The following is an 18,668-nucleotide window of genomic DNA, read 5'->3' as shown; positions in this document are numbered from 1 at the left end:
TTTCTCTCAAAAATACAGTTCACCTTACTATGATGCTTTTTTTATTTCTCTAACTGTTGACAAACAAAATACATAGTTGCACATAAAGAGGTCAGCGGCCTGCAACAGATTTAAACGTTACACGGGCAGTAATGATAGTAAAAAATATATCAGTGAAGTAGGTTTTACACATAAGAAGGTAAATACTTTTAAGTTATGAAGTATATTATTTGACTGGTTTGATTGTCTATTCCATGTTTTCATTGATTGTTTTGTTCAATAAAAACACATTAACTACATCGCAAATCTTAAGTTATTTTGTACATATATACTTTCTTTTTCCTGTTTAGCCTCCGGTAACTACCGTTTAGATAATTCTTCAGAGGATGAATGAGGATGATATGTATGAGTGTAAATGAAGTGTAGTCTTGTACATTCTCAGTTCGACCGTTCCTGAGATGTGTGGTTAATTGAAACCCAACCACCAAAGAACACCGGTATCCACGATCTAGTATTCAAATCCGTGTAAAAATAACTGGCTTTACTAGGACTTGAACGCTGTAACTCTCGACTCCCAAATCAGCTGATTTGGGAAGACGCGTTAACCACTAGACCAACCCGGTGGGTTACATATATACTTTATTATTTTACGAAAATCGAATTGATAATAAAACACAATAATTTAATCGAGATTAAGACGCTGAATTAACAATCATTACAAGAAAGCTTATTAAAATTATAATACGTTAAATAGCTAATAATAAATTAAATTTATTTGAGACTAAAAGAAATTATACCGAATTACTGATGCGCCGAGAATAGTTTCTACGAAGATTTATTTAGTAGTATTCATGTATGTTCGTACCCGATTCAATATTAGTTTCCACAACTTCATACACCGTATTTATAGTTAAAAAACAGTATCTTGTAGTAAGAATTGCTGGCCATACAAAAACTAAATACATTTACATATTTTTTTTAAAAAATATCGAAAAAATAGAAAAAAACTAAAACAGATTCGGTTGTAATAACAAAGATTTTCAGTAAGACGGTGCGACCTGCAACCTTCTTATCTTTCCATTGACTGACGCCGCCTTCAACAGAAATTCAGAAATTGAAAGCATTTTAATACTAAAAGATACAACTGCACCTTGGACCAATACTTCAAGGGTCGTTATCATAATATCACTGTCTAATACGCATTCAAGAATCATTAAAAACACATTTACTAATAAATAGACAGTTACAGCATATCTTTTTTTTTTATTTTAGTCAATTGATGAACTCCTTTTCACTAACTAGATTAGTTATTAAATGTCCGATGAAGTTATATGAAGCCAGTAGAGTTGACATACACTCCATCGTTAAACAGTTATCCGTCTATTGACTACTATTGGCAGATTATCGGCAGAGTATTCGATTAATACCGGCAGATTCCCTGAACCACATCCATCCCTATTAACAATTAAAGTTTAGACTTCCTGACAGCTTTTACTTCCTTTTTGATTGAAATAATTTTTAGTATTTTCCGGCTTCTCTATTTTGCATCCCCTACCGATTTGTAGGACAGATTTAATGGGCCCTTCTCTTCTCACGATAAGTCCCGTTCAGTTACTCTTCTGTTCTGACTTAAAAATCATTCGTAAAGCTTCAATTCCAGTTCACCTTCCTTATTTTTCAGTCAGACTGTCCGTTTAATTTTTTCCAATTTTCTCTATTCACATTTCAAACTGTCCCAGTTTTGCTTACTCTTTTTTATTAGCGTCCATACCTCACATCCAAAGAAACGCACATTGAAACGTAACACCTGAAAAGTGTTACTACATAGTGGCTGTTTCTTTCCATTAAACGCTTCCTTAGCCGTAACACCCTTTTGTTTTTAGTTCGTTTTACGTGTACACTTACAGATATACACTGATATAATATTGTTGTTGGGATTGACACGACAAGAGTTTACTACAAATATAAAGACATATTTAATATATCAGAAATGTTCCCGCACCGCAAATATTCAGGTTGCTTAGATAAAACACAGAATTCACATGGACTCATTCTTTAATATGAAAAAAGAAATTAAATCGTTTTATTTAGCCACACAGTTTGAAATCGACCGACCAAATATTCCTCGAACGATTAATTCAGAAGTAGGTATTTCGCTAACAATTTCTGCAAATGTACTAATTTTGATATATCAGCCGACTTTGCCTTAGCAAAAAATTATTCACAACTTTTACCTAGGAAAAGGAAGTAAAAATAGATAGCAGTGCGCGCAAAATAAAATGAAATCACATTTTTAATATAGACAAAGCCTTGACGGAATAGGGACTGTTCAAATAATATTTTCTTTTTTTTCGGGTGGAACTGAATAACATAACTGTTCAAACAACGCGTAGGAGTAAAACAGCAATTTGACCATCGGGTTGGCAGTAGAACTTGTTATGTATGCGAGTTAAAATTAGTTTCAGCGGTATTTGATACAAAAAAAAAAAATGAATTCTAATCTGTCATTTTACGCATCTAGTATCGCATAATGATATGTTTTAATAATACGGTATGTTTTGAGTCAAAACATTCAGAAAAACTTACAAAAATTGAAATTACAAGTCTTTTTGATGAATACGTGCATTAACTAAGAAATTAATGGCTGGACACCAAAGCCTCGAGCTTCTAGAAGTTTCACGAGTAAATTGAGTTTTTAAAGACTACACTAAGTTTCTATATTTTTACGTAAAAATCTCAACTACTTAAATTAGACTTTTTTTAATAAACCATTTAATAGATATTACATTTATGCATTTGTTACCGTAAGATTATTTTAGAGATATTCATTCTTATAAACCAATATTTCAGCACATTTTATATATATATATATATATATATATATATATACAGTAAAAACTGAGACTATTGGTGACCAAAATTTCGATTCTTTGTTTTAGACTTTTTTTAACGTACTTAAACAATTTTTTTTTAAAACTGCAATTCTGTTTTTAATTTTATATGTTCTATGACATATATTTAAAAAAAAAGGTATGAATGAAATTAAATTGTAGGTGAACGCTAGAATCTTGCCGGAAACTGAACTCAACAGAACTAGCTTATTTAGAAGCCGACATGCAAAACTGGAAGAAATCTTTTTTGTGCTTTTTAAAGCATCGTCTGTAAAACGTTACAACAGTAACAGAATGTTTTTTGTAAAAATAAATTCTATAAATCTAAGACAGGTTATTACGCGTTTAAAGAAAAATACGTATTAAAAAATCTTCACAAGATAAGACGATCCTATTGGCAAAAGGACAAAAAGCAACGACCAACCGGAACTTTGTTTATTTATTTCCCGAGACTACACAAGGTCAACAACTACTACCTCTTTTTAAAAAAAATCGTAATCTAGGTACATGCGAAATGAATGTATTCCGAGTAGTCAGGCAGTGCACACTGCAATATCCTCAAGGCGATGACCTCAAAAGAGAGGTTAGTTATGAGAATATCCTCTAAGCAACATGCGAGTGTCAATCCTCAATCGTACTATTATTTATGTTTCAGAACAAATGTTGAGTTGCTAGTGAACTGATGGTTTTATCACAAGTATCTCAAAACTACATATACCCCCCCCCCCCCACCGAAGACCTATAAATTCGTCAGATGCAATCCCTCTAAAGTGATAACTGTAAAAAATGACTAGCCTAGCTTGGATAAGTATTAATTTTAATCAATCTGAAATGAGCTCCAAAGTAAAGAGTGTAAAACGCACGAGTCTTACTAAGCACGGCTAAACAAAGACCGACTACGCGCACACTGCTATACAGTTTGTGGACATTGTTAATTCAACGATGTCAGCGTACAGTAATATTTACTCTTATAAATCAATTTACCCGTACATATGTATAATTATAATTACTTTTATTTTAATTACAAACAAGCTAAATAATTAATAAACACTGAAACTGAAACCTTAATTCCATAAATGAAACCGACCTTGTACGGGGCTGAGGAATTAGAACAGTTTCACATCCTAAAGCACTCTCTTACCAAAAGACTAAGATTTATGCTAATCTGGATTACATTATTTTGCATAACTAACCCGGATACAGTCCCAAGTGGAAATAAAATACTTACTCGTAATAAAATATATCTTGTAAATGTAAAACGTTTTAGAGAAATATACTGCTTTAAAGTACAAAAGCGAATCAGAGGGACGATTAACGAAAAAAATCAACGAAACAATCAGTTTCTAAAATTGGTTCTTGTGTAGGCCCGACTGAGAGTGGAAGATAAAATAATACTATGAAGAAAAACGAAATTAAGCAATGTACAGTACACAGAACACGATTGTCATTATGACCTTCACCGTAATATTATTTTATGAATTGTCGTAGATTACTAAAAAAAAATTATAATCCAAATGCAATTTAAACAATATACAATGGCAAAATACACTTTCCTCATAATATTCAAAAAATTACACAAATGATACAATTATAATACTTTTATAGAATTTGCCCTTCTCAGGTCTACTGTATTAGATCTACAGCATGAAAACATCTGTTTGAACCGCAAAAACTTTGTAAAAGTACCCGTTGGAAATAATCATATTAGTAGTAATTACCAAATGTTAGATCCTGCCCGTGAGAACCATGAAACTTTTGGTAGATTTTAGAGCGGGGTTGTCTGGACAGTTAATGAAATGTATAATTGAACTTGATACATATCTTTACATATATAATTAAATTAAATTACATATAATTTATACTAATAAACTAAACACGTTCATCCGGACTGAAAGTGCATACGACCGCTCTGGATCGGATTCTGACGTAGAATGCTAGAAGGTCGCTCCTTCATAATCAACACTCTGCGGCATTATGACGTAGACGTAGTGATCAGATAGCCTGACCAAGCTTGCCGTGGAGCCTCTAGCCCCCGCTAGGTAGCAGCACCCGACGGCACAAATAGAACGGAACACCGAATCAAAACCTATCTTATACTACCTTCTGTTTTTTCAGTTCCATTTAATATTATTTTGCGTCAACGAAATAACAGGGGAAATTTGATGAGACTGAAGAAAAAGCTTTTTGTTAAAATAAGTTTTAATTACGTGTTTTTATTAATTTCTTCATAGAAGTCATCGAGCCTAGAAATAGGTTGAAGTTTCCAAACGTTTACGATTCTTGGAACCCTTGCTAAATCTAGAATTTGTCAAGGCGTCCTATGTCAAATTCTAACAAGTACGCTCTGAGAAATAGTCAATAATCTTTTGCAAAGGTTAGGTTAACACACTTTAGATCACGAGAAAAAACCCACCGGCTTGGTCTACTGGTGAACGCATGTCACAAATCAGCTGATTTGGAAGTCGAGAGTTCCAGCGTTGAAGTCCTAGTAAAATCAGTTATTTTTATACGGATTTGAATACTAGATCGTGGATACCGGTGTTCTTTGATGGTTGGGTTTCAATTAATCACACATCTCAGAAATGGCCGACCTGAGACTGTACAAGACTACACTTCACTTACACTCATACATATTCTAATTTATTCTCTGAAGTAATTACCTGACGGTGATTCCCGGAGGCTAAACAGAATAAAAAAGATCACAGAAAAATTTAATTGAACAATTTCTACGCTACTGAACTGAAAATGGAAATAAAATTACGAAACTTGTATAATATTTCACGGCTCCCCAGGGCGCCGAGAGATACACTTTGGGAACCACTGGGCCATAAAATATCGCGCGTCTCTGTATTTTTATTAAAATTATGTAAAAAAAAGTCCTGTAAATTTGGTGTATTATTTTTTAATGGTTACTTTTACAAAATCACGACCGTATTTTTTACGTATAGTAATAAATACATCTACAGATGGATTTGAAAATTAATTAATAACATTTAACAGTTATAAAAGGCTGAAAATAAAGCTGACTTACTCTTCAATGAGATAAACGATTTCAGTAATATTTATATATATCTCTTAATGTGAACATTGCAACCTTTTCAACTAGTGAACAATAGCAACTCCTCCACGGCCCAATGAGACGATGATGATATTTACATGTAAATGAAGTATAATATGAAGGACTTTAACTTGTTACTTTTTTAATCCTGAAAACCAAGCTAATAGCTTTTTAAAAATAACTAACGTACTATTTTACGATTTGGATTCAATGTCCCAAAAATGTACACGGGGAAAAAGTAGGTTTTGAGCCAGAAAAACATGAAATTCCTTTTTAAATAAAAACCATATATCAAGCAAAAGAAGATCCATGAAAAATATAAAGCACAATAAATAAGGGAGTTCGATTTCTCACACGCTTTTCGTTTGTAGTAGGTTACTACCCGCTTTTTTCACGTCTACAAAAACCAAAATAATATTTTTAATGAATTAGCTAACTACTTACGACCGACATTATTATAAACGTACCAGTATATACCATTTCCACTCAAAATTTTTCATCCATAATTTAATTATAAAGTATTATGAATTTTACTATGTAGAAGTTGCTTTTAACTGAGTATGGTAGCACTTTCAACCCTGCTTTTAACGCAAAATTCATTCACTATTAACATTTTCTTTAGAAACCGATTTTCAAAAGCATATAGAAGACGCGTATACGAGATGTAAACAACACAAACACTATTATTGTTAAGTAAGAAGACAACGGGTTTATTGTTGGAAGAAAGATTAATTACTACATCTTTAGTATATATTACCTTGATATATCATTTATACATAATGCATAACTACATTATAAAACACGGTATATCCTTTCACAGCTACAAGGAGACCAAAGCGCTTTAAATATATGACGCTTCCTGTCAACAGCACACCTAATATGTAAAAACTGATCAAGTGTAAGCATCACTTTGATCAATAATAACTTAAGTGATTATCTTCCATAATATCGGAACAATTTTTTCATACTGACCAAAAAGAAATTCTAGTCCAGTAATTTTAAAAAATTGTAAATAAATAATGAAATGAGCGTCAGATACATAAAAATATCTTTACAGCGCAAATTGAATGAAAATTGAGAATTTTAATTTTAAACTGACATAACAACTTCACATTCCTAGATTAACGGATAAATTTCACAAAATTTTTTGTGAAATTATATTTTAATCAAAAAGGTTGATTTTATAATCTAATGTTAATGATTTATAATCTCATGTTATTTAAGCATAAACTGTGTTAGCGAATATTAAACGTCTGATTTTGACAGATATCTCGTGCTACAGATGGCGTAGAAGAAGGCCTGAGGAGGAAACGTCCCCGAGCACCGGCAGCTCCTGATCTCGACAACAGCCCTGTTCAAACTATAGAGGAACGAAATCGACCAACAGGCAAGCCTACTTCACTACCACCAGGGTTTCTGAGTCCCTCAGTATTAGAGTACTTAGAGTTGGGAAAATCAATTCCAGGTAATTTCAAATAGTAGGTAAAGAAAATATAAAAGAATTAAAATACTCCGATACATTAATGTTAAGGTGCTTTCATTTCATTTAACCGTCTTATGACAGCTCCGTCATTTCAATTTCCAAATGTGACCTAAACTGTTTTTATTCGACACAGACGATTATTGTTTTTACTCTAACGTCAGATTGTTTTGCCAAATTCGTTACAGCTAACGAGTAATAAGAAAGTAGAATAAAATCATCAATCATTTTCATAAATGAGCGAAATATATGTTGGAAATTTCCATCTATTTATTTGCTTAAAAATGTAGATTTTCGAGAGTAATTAAATTCCTTAATTAATTTTTGAATACCATCTAAATAAATCTCACACCAATAGGAGAAAAGTGTTATATACATGTACGTCGCTTACTGGTATTTAATCGTGACCCCATTTTAAACGATTTCTAATAAAAAAAAAAAAAAAACACTATTCAACAAAATTTAATTAAAAATAAATTATCATACCCATAAGTTATTCCAAACGGCGAATCACGTTCGATGTTTTAGCATTTAAGAGCAGCTGCACTCTCTTTTCATCTCAAGATATTTCCACTACTTTAATCCGTTTTAAGAAGTGCGACGCAAGCTATTTTTTTATTAAAGAAAAGAAAATAAATTTTTCTTTAAATAAAGAATAAGAAATTAAGAAAGAGCGCCACGTCTAGAATCGTGTCGGAAATTTGGCAACAATGTTTAGCATATAAAAGGCCGTATTCTAAAAATGAGAATGCATATAATAGTCGACAAAATTAATCGGAAAAAAACACGATACAGTATTCGTTTCTACTAACGGAGAAAATTAAAATTAAAAAAGCGCTGGTAAAACTTGTTTTCAATACTTTTATATGCAAAGTATATTATAAAGGTGCAAGCCAAAAGTAGACTGGTGAATAACTGCAATTATCCAATACGACTGATAACAAGAAGCCGCTGTTTATATAATACCTGATGCGGTAAACGATTTTGAAGGAAACCGGTCACAATCTTAACAAAAAGAAGCTAAAAAAAAATGTAGATCAATCACAAAATTTTAAACAAAACGCACATCTGAAGTACGATTATGTTCTAGTATTAAGAATTACAGTAACTATTAACAAAAAGAAAAAAAAAATGTATGCATACGTTTAGGATAGCTAACCCGTAAAAATCATGATTATAGAAAGGTGTGTGTGTTGCACGCACACACAGTTTATCGGTTTCTCTTGACCTCTTGTTTTAATATTTACAGATTTGTTGCAGTAACTGCTGCACAGAATGTTTAATAGAATATTAAATGTTAGTAATTTACTTCACATCCAGCTGAATAATTCACAAATTAACGTTAATTTAAATATTCAGACATATTTTACATATAAATAGATATACTTTTCAATTATACCAATAAATCAGATTAATTACAATTAATTAATTAAACAGTAATACATTTTTAATGTCTGTTTTATAATCATTAAGATGATTCATCAAGTTTCTGTAAATGCAGAAGTCTTGATTGATGCGTACCCATAATCAAAGTCTTAGATGGACGCCCAAGAATAACTGAAAAAATGTAAAAACCGAAAACTCTCCTAGATTAAACTTTTCTGTAGTGTGCGGGTTTATTTGTTTATGTGCTCACATTTTTATTTTATCTGCTTTTGGGATCAGAGCGGACCAATGGTGGTGCTACGGGCACTGCGCGCAGCGCACGAACGATTCATTCGTTCGAACGATTTATACTTCTTGATACGAACGATTTATCTAAAATTATATTTCTGTTTTGGGAATAAAAAGGGAAATCATTCGGGTTAGAACTGTTAAAAAAAATCACAAATCCAGAAACAGTTAAAAATGTTCAGGATTTTGAAGCTTTCGTTGTACGCTAAATTCATGAACGTTATTTAGTTACAATTGGCAAAAACATTTAAGAAATTCATTTGTAATGAACCATAAACTATGTAACATTTTCGCAGCGGGCCCAGGCCCGCCTTTTTTCTAGTTTTTGCAATAAATCACATAGAAATTTCATATATGAAAAAATTATTAAAAAAAAGCTTCATTGTAGAGTTATGGGCAATTTATTATATTACTCAAGTCATTCTCGAAAATAACATAACCGTTGTAAAAAATAAAAAGCTTCTACCAAGCTTACAAAGAAAAAGGAGGGATAAGTTTATTACAGTAAATATTATTATATACTCTCTTTACAAAGTTGTATGTGTGTATGTGTGTGTGTGTGTGTGTGTGTGTGTGTGTGTGTACATTATTCGTTTTTGTGTTTTTTTTTTAATAAAAGAGAAATCACTATAGTAATCAAAAGTATAATTAATTAAAACAATCATTACGGAAACTATAAGCGTTACTCTGTATCGAAGGAGATTCACCTAACACGTTCAGCACAATTATGTAAATAGTAAAATAAGGCGTAGGGAGCAGATTTAGTCAACTCTTGGAGAATAAGGAAAATAAAGAAAGGTCCGCACAAATCATAAATATTCTCAACGGGTAACGTTACACTTAGTGACAAAAATAATTAACAGTAAATGAAAATAATCAGCTGTTCAAAAATGGTCACACGATACTCAATAACGTCAAAACTGCAAATAAACAACGACTGGCCAATTAATGTAGAATTCCAAACTACTTGTACACGTTTCCTTTTTTTACCTTTAATTAAATTAATTTATTCCAAAATATTAATTAAATACATTTTAATAATTACGAACAAATATGCGTAACGATCTGCTTCATTTTCACGACAGTTTTAAAAAAAAACGGACTTCGTAGACTAAATTACCAGTTTTAATTAAATTAATCACTGGACGGTAGTACTATTTCAACTGACCAGATTAGGCCAAGGTTTGTTCATGACCGACAGCAGGATTAATCCTCCATACGAAAAGGTGATATCGGCCTGAATATCATAATTATATCATTATTCGCTTTGTAGTAATACAGAGTAAATATTTCAATTAATCTAAGTTTAAAAATACGAACTGAAGACGAACGAGTAAATATAAAAAAAAGTATATCGGCAATATGATTTGTCGCGTAAATATTTCCTTTAAACTGAATTTACTTTTAAAAAACAGTCGAGAAACATTGTATTATATCAATAGATTTCGGTATAAAGCACTATGTTTTTTAATTCAGCTAATACAGCAACACAGTAATATAATATATTATAATAAAAACAATACACAAATATATTTAAAACTAATATATTAGATAGTGTTTATTCCTTATTCCAATAAATATTGTAATTCGACTGAGATGAAAAATTTTGTTCCAGTATAAAATTAAACAATTCTTTTTACTACTCCAATAAATACTACAATATTTACGATATTTAATAGCTGCACATCATTGCAAATTATTACCGAAGATTGAAATTCAGCGTCCTACAAATATAAAAAATTAAAAATACAGTGGGTGAGCGGTTTTAAAAAATTTGATACATTTTTAAAAACATTTATACATCTAAAAATCTTTATTGGCTACTTATTACGTCTGAAATCATTCTAAATTCTGAACATTACAAACTGAAGATTATTATCATTTTCATACACAAATTCTTCAAGTCGAATTTCTGTTTTGCGACACCATGTAACACATCCAGAATAATTATGGAAATTGCGTAACGAAGGATACCTTGATCTTCAAATAGGTCCTCAAAAAAACACGTGCTGTGAGATCCGACAATCTCCCGGACCGAGAAATATCTTCGTGTCTGGAAACAATCGTTGGAGCGCATTCATCAATTCCTTATTTGGATAACCAATAGTATGCGGTACGCCCGTCTTGTTAACTATTTCTGGACTGATTACGAGATTCTGCACCGTTTAAGACCGAAAATTCTTTCGACCATTTGAACATATCCCTATAACCCCCTCCATTCATAGCTAATGTGGGCTTTACCGGAGGTCATCTTCGAAATCTCGGCTTTTGACAAATTCCAGTGCCCTTGATCAAGATGCCACGAGTGACATCCCCATCGATGTACTACTATTTAATCAACTAAAAACAAAACACATCTTACAGACTCTAAAGTAAGGCTGAAAGGACTTAACTAAACAAAGGAACTGAACTATCTACCCATAGGAAGTAAAAGTGAGTTCAACACACAACATGAAACATAAAAATATATTACATGGAACAATAACAATAAAGTAACATTGCAAAAAAACAAAACAAACAAGAAAAACATAATTTATAAAACAAAACATAACAGCTTCTTAAATTGAAGTTTCTCATCAAGAAACACACCAAGGTATTTACGCTGGTCTGCCATCGAAACACAGATACGCCGACTCACTGTCAAACATTGAGGAGCATCATTGTGGTCTTTTCCGGGCCAAACGTTGTCTTGTGTTGATGACCTCACAGGTCAAGCACCCTGCACCCCAAATCGAATCACAAACAATACCAATATAACCGTGGCACGATGCCGATGCGCCTACCTCCAACCAATCCAATACCTAAGCCGGAACCCTAGCTACCCGGCATCCTACCGATCGAGTAACTCAATTAAACTCCCTCTGCAGACTTACACACCGCAAAAGCGCGAAGAAAACCAGCCACTATAGACTACTCCTCGCGGATCATCCAGTTAATACGGAGATTCAGAAAGGAATGTATTCCCTCAAGTTCTCTAACAGCTCGTGAACGTTCGACCTCGTATCGGGGACAGACGTAGAGGACGTGGTCCACTGTATCATCATTCCCGCAATCCGGACATTGACTCGAATCCAACAAACGAAACCTAGCCAAACTCGCCCGAAAGGCACCATCCCCGGAGAGAAACTGGGTGATATACCGATTAGGGGAGACCAATCTAATCGTACATAAATTAGACACTACAGGAAATATACCTTGCGTGTAGCGACCTGTGGGGGAATCGTCCTACCTGACGTGCCAAGACGCAAGGACCCGGTCTTCAATCTCCTGCTTTCGCTCTGACGTCAATAGGTTATTTACTTTGGAAATGTAGCGTTCCTTACCTTCATTAACCAAGATATCTATTGGTTTGACTCCGGCTATAACACAAACTGCCTCCCGCGAGACTGTCTACAACCGCCTATAACAGCAGTACCAAAAAGCTATGCGGTGAGCCCAGACAGGCGCAGCATACAGCATAATAGCTTCGCTGACACCTTTGTAAAGAATACGCATGGTACGGTAATTCAACCCCTGATCGGGATGAATGACTCTACGGATTCCATAAAAAGCATTAGCGGCCTTTTTTTCTACATACTGAAGATGTTCCTTGAACCGAAAATTCTCATCAAGGATAAAACCCAGGTATTTTTGATTCGTAACGTACCGAATGGAGAGACCAACCATCCGAACCCGGATTCGTCGAAAATCAACCAATCAGCCCTTAACCAACATCATTGTGGTTTTCGCTGGGCTGAAAATCATCTTATGTTGGAAACTCCACAGTCGAAGTGTTTCACAAGCACGAGCTGCTCGGAACTCTACCTCGTTACGCGAATCCCCTTCAATCACTAGCAGCGCGTCAGCATAAACGACGAAACGACCACGCATGGCAACCTTTAACGCAACATTTTATCGAATTCTACGATCCTAAGATTGGGACTCAGAACAGTGCCCTGAGGGCATCCTTTAGTTAAGGTCTTACGAACCTCCGAGCCGCCATAACACAGGGAAACGGTCCGATGGCTGAAATGAGAGCACTTCTAGTTCATTTCGTGCACACTTACGCTTCTGCATCTGAAACAGGGCAGAGGGCCACCATAACTCGATCAACAGCATTTAAAGCCTACACTACTTTAAAATTTTATACGGATGCAAGTATAAATCCTTTTTAAGAATTCTTTAAATACTGATCTTAAAGTCAAATCAATGACGACAGGCAGACTGCAGTACTCACGACCGAAAACTTATTTTTTCAGGGGTACTACATTACTTGTTTAGCTAAAGGCTTCGTGTTCATCGCTGAACAGTTTTATTCAAAATCCAGCGTCTAGACCATAATGGTAAAGATGACATTCCTATCATTCCTGAAGTGACGTCGAAACGACCGTTGTGTAACCGTAAAACTCTCGCTATTTTTGTAAATGCTTAAATCGCAAAGGCACGCTATCACTCGTCCTACACTTCAAAATGCTATTCATTATTAACAAATGTTAGAGAAAGAAGTATCTATTGTGACCAAACAAACCTAAATATTACATATTTTGCGGTTATATTAGATATACTCGCAAAATAAAACAAATTTTTAAAATCTCCCGTTTCAATAAAAAGAACGTCCATAATTTTAAAATGAATTTACAGATTCGAGTTTGAACGCATCTAAACAGAAACATAAAATAAATAACATGAAGCTCAAAAAAACTCTCACTGAACCTCATCGATAATTGAACACTGAATTTTGTAATTTAAAAAAAAACACAGGTTTTAAGATTACTTATCACCAAATAACAAATGTACTTTAAACAAACCCCCAAAAATACAACAAGTGAACGCAAATGTATGTTTATGTACTAGAAAAACTGTCATTCTAACTAAATACAGAGATAATAAAAATTACATTACGTAAAATTACAGAATGTTGATTGATTAAAATTCGTTACAATCAAAAAACAAATAAAATGTAGATCTATGAATATCAGTTAAATCATAATTTTTTCAACAAAAAAGAAATGTATACAAAAAGTACAAAATGTATAAAAAAATTTAATGTACAAATGTATACAAAAATTTTTTGTCTTTTATCCTAAAAGACAAAAAATTAAACCGAATTCGATTAATCAATTCGTAATAGAATAATCTCAATTTCGTAACAATTTTTTTTATCGATTGTGACTACAACTGCAAAAAAAACTGTTAAAAACCAGAAGGACAAATACAGAACACAAGTTAACCGGATGCTCTTTAATTCGAGGCCTAGATTGTAACGTACAATCACTACCGAGCTGCAAGGTGCAATGACTAGCATTCCGTAGACGGCACAGAGCACGACACACGTTCACCTGTCAAAACTTGAAAGAATGACTCAATAGTTTAATATTATCCCCCTGAATTACACAATATTATTATAATTTTAAAAATCTCATTAAAATCGGTTCTAGGAAATCATATAAATAATGAAAAATCCAATAATTCGTATGAAAACAAGAGGTGGGTGGTTGCTTTTATAAGGCTTCTCTAAAAACCTACAGTAAAATTAACTAATTAAAGTAATGTATATTTCAGAAAAATATAATACAAATAAACAAATAGTCCATTTGTCTTTGGAGTCTACTTGTACATTCCGTTAACAGGAAACGTGGTCGAGGTCAAATTCAAAACAACGGAAAATTCTCGTTGATAAAATAACAACGGTTAACTGTTAAGCAAATTAATAAAGAAATTAATAAAAACTTTTTTCAAAGTATTTAGTGTAAGGGCAAACGAGTAACAAATATTAAACTTCTATAATGATCCACTAATGATATGATTATAGCAAGTTAAATTGTCTGTTCATTAATATTTTAGTTTTCACTAAGAAACATTATTACGATAATACCGTAAATCGAAAATGTAAAAATGAAAGAATTAGCAAAATTGGCTGATAAACCACTTATTGACTGCAGAAACAGCAGTATTAGTATTATTGTGTCTCAATTCTTAAAATAACAAAAGATAATACAAAAAGCTATACTTGGCATTTTATTTATTTTTTTGATAATAGTAAAATTAAAAACGGGTGAAATATTTTAAAATAATTTCTTTATATTTTTTCAGGTCGACCGGGTACAGATTATCCGGTTCTAGCAGAGGTTCCTTACACAGACTTCTACTGCGACGAACAACCGTATCCGGGTTTCTTTGCGGACACAGAAACAAGATGTCAAGCGTGGCACTACTGCGATATAGACGGTCGACAAGCGAGTTTCCTGTGTCCCAACGGAACTCAGTTCAGTCAGGCCGTGTTCGTCTGTGATTGGTGGTTCAACGTCCGGTGCGATCTCAGCAAACAGCTGTATCCAATAAACGGTCGTCTTTACCATCGACCGAAACTTAATCCTACTAGACCGCATAGAATTATCACGAAACAACTTCTAGATAACATTTTCCTTTAAAAATCTGTGCCATTAAAACAGAGTGCCATTTAATAACTTGAATGCATTAGCCTTTCACACGCACGAGTAAACCTGTTATCGAAGCGGACCAAAAATAAATCGGAAAGCGTGTAGAATACGCATTCGTAGTTGATGTAAACACAGGGAAATGTAACAGTAATTATTAAGTAATATGTATCTTTTAAGAAATAAATTAAACGTTAACTACAGGTGAGATTCTTAAAGGATCTAATGCCAACACCTAATTTTTCAAAATTCATACACTTTTAGTTACGATCTTTATAAAAATTACAATTTTATTTTATAGAACTAAAGTAAATCGTATTTATTAAATTTATTTATGAACTTAGTTTAAGGATTATCAATTATTGTAAGTAATAAGGTCTAAACATTCATGCTGATCAAATAAATAAACTGATTTATGAAATAAAACAATAAACAGTAAAGCACAGCAAATGTACAAACCTAACTTTTTTCTTTACTTATTTATTCCGAAAAAAAATTAAAATGTTTATGCATCAAATAGACTAGATATCATGAAAAGATTCATAGAAAACTATGGGAACAAATTTAATATCATTAAAAAGATAACAAGAACTTTCTACAGAAAGAAAACAATTTTTAAATATCTTACAATTTATTCTTAAAAATAACAGAAAAATACACAAAATTATTTACAACCTTACACGCTGTAATAAAATAAAAATATAAAGAAAAGTAATGCAAAATAAAAAAAAGTAGTAATAGAATTTAAATAGGAAAAAAAAGAGTAATATAGCACCTAAACAAAACAATAATTATACGACCTAATTATCATGTTATAGGCCTTAATCTGATTAATATGTTTAAATTTAACTAATAAAACCAATAAATTTAAAAACGGGGGATTAAAGAATTTGAACTAATTCCCAAAGGAAAATAATATTAAAATAGAACGACAAGCGAGTAAAACAGAATGAGAAAAAATAAAATACACGATGCATGATGCTTAGCATGTTAACTACATCTATCTGCTTGTACATGTAAATTAATTATTAACAGGGTAACAATTTGAATTGTCCCAAAAAAACTTAAGTTTGCTGTTTCACCAATTCAAAAAAAAAAATTAAACTTTACTACACTTGTATACTACATGTTTCAGGACCTTAAAACTAATCTTTTCTTAAATTTTTTATTTAAGCAGTTTACCTGCGGTGGCTATTTTTGTTACGGTGCGCACACTTATTTTTGTGATTGTAAGGGTTTACGGAAAAAATCATAACTAAAAAACAATTGGTTCTGGAAGTATGAAACAAAAAGCAATTTAATCGCATTTTCTCAAGATAAAAGACTGTTCAATTGGTTTATTTACTTATCTCTCTTCTTTCTATGAGAAAATTACCACCAATAAAGATGAACATGAAAAACGATGAAATTTCATTTTTGGTAATTTCTTTCGAGAAGCAGGGATGGCATACACAGTTTGAATTATTTTTTTATATGTTAGTAGTTTTAAAGTAATATTAATGGTGATACTTTCAACTAAAATTTTATGAATTTTTGAACACTAATTTTTTTTTTAAATCCAAATTTTGGCTTCAAATAACTCTGATGGGGCTGGTGATAAAAATCTCAAATTTGCACAACTTACAGTGTTTTGTTTACGTCCCCCCCCCCGGAACCGGGTTTCGGTCATTATGCCTTGCCTCAAACCAAAGGTGCCAGCACCAAGGGCGCAAGCACCTCCAGAAAACAAACACCCTCGGCCGGGTCTCGGTCTTAACTTAACCCCTCGCGAAGGCTTTCCCATGGAGTCCCCGTCCCCTCACAGGAACCCGTACACCTAAGCATACAGGTCCTCCGAGACGGGGCTGTCCATCCTTCCCTACACTTAGCACTCTAGTAACCCCGGCGTCGATATTCCTCCACCTTCGTACGGAGAACTGTTCTCGCGAAGTTTGCGAACCATTTCCAGTTATTTTCAGAGGCCAACATCCACTCCACAAGATTTCCCGTCACAATGCGTTCATCTACTAATCGTTGGCGGTGTGTATGCCATCCCTACCTCTCGAAAGAATTACCAAGAGTGAAATTTCACTGTTTATCATGTTTAACTTTATTGGTAATTTTCTCATAGAAAGAAGAGAGATAAGTAAATAAACCAATGGACCAATCTTTTACCTTGAGAAAATGTGATTAAATTGCTTTTTGTTTCATCCTTCCAGGACCTGTTTTTTAGTTATGATTTTTTCCATAAACCCTTACAATCACAAAAATAGGCGTGCGCACCGTAACAAAAATAGCCGCCACAGGTAAACCGCTTAAATAAAAAATTAAAAAAAAAATTGGTTTTAAGGTCCTGAGACATGCAGGTAACAAGTGGGTAAGTTCAGTTTTTTTTTTGAATTAGTCAAGTAATCACCATTAGGTCACTTCAAATAGATTGACTGTCAACATGTATTTCTAAATTATTTAAAATCACATTAACTGATCACCGTCACAGTTGTACAGATTACAATTAATTGCGCATTCATTACGCTTATGAACAAACATTTTGTAAAAAAAGTACAATAAAATAATTATTAAAAAGTAATAAAATTTAAAGAAAATAAACCATTTTATGAATAAAGATTTTTTTCCCAAATCACCTATACTTTTATAACCTGAAGACCAACCACATAATTTCCAAACATAATTGAAAAAAATCGCATCGATCATTATGTTGATCATAAATATTAACCTTCTACTGCCCGAATTATTTTAATTATAAAGTTAATAAATTGATTTTTTTAAATTTACACCTTGTTCTCTCAGTTGCAAAATTAGGCCAGTGACCAACCTCATCACTCCGAACCTCTTTTATCGGAACTGGTCCTCGTTTTGCTTTCTGTTCCAACTTTAATTCAATATTTGCATTAGGTCTTCCTTTTTTTTATGAATGATTTTCCCTAATAGCAAAAAGCTTCTGCTGCACAAGCCTTGAATGTATTTCAAATAAGCTGAGATGTTTCTTATTTTCTAAATTCAATGCTAAGTAGTCTCTCTTGTATAATAAAAAAGAATTAACAGTTATTTGGTCCATTAAATGAAAATAAATACGTAAATACCATTTTTTAATTCGAATTTCAGTTCTACACAAAGCAATTAGAGAGTTCAATATGTCTACACCTCCCATACACTTATATGCTAACACAATG

General features: G+C 32.8%; 2 protein-coding genes across 2 annotated transcripts in view; one reads left to right on the top strand and one right to left on the bottom strand.

Annotated features, from left to right (window-relative positions):
• LOC142334281 (uncharacterized) overlaps positions 1 to 18,024 on the top strand; it is a 45,422-nt gene extending 27,398 nt beyond the window's left edge. Inside the window, exons 2-3 of the mRNA XM_075382200.1 lie at positions 7,211 to 7,393; positions 15,155 to 18,024. Of these exons, the coding sequence (XP_075238315.1) occupies positions 7,211 to 7,393; positions 15,155 to 15,492 (521 nt within the window). The 3' untranslated portion in view covers positions 15,493 to 18,024. The remainder of the gene's footprint in view (positions 1 to 7,210; positions 7,394 to 15,154) is intronic.
• Positions 1 to 18,668, bottom strand: part of qin (tudor domain-containing protein qin) — a 435,556-nt gene that overhangs the window by 216,125 nt on the left and 200,763 nt on the right. The window lies entirely within an intron of this gene.

Source organism: Lycorma delicatula, chromosome 1, assembly GCF_047948215.1.
Source record: "Lycorma delicatula isolate Av1 chromosome 1, ASM4794821v1, whole genome shotgun sequence".
Classification (NCBI taxonomy): Eukaryota; Metazoa; Arthropoda; class Insecta; order Hemiptera; family Fulgoridae; genus Lycorma; species Lycorma delicatula.
Note: the sequence above shows the minus strand (reverse complement) of the source record. Positions and strands in the feature narration are given on the sequence as shown.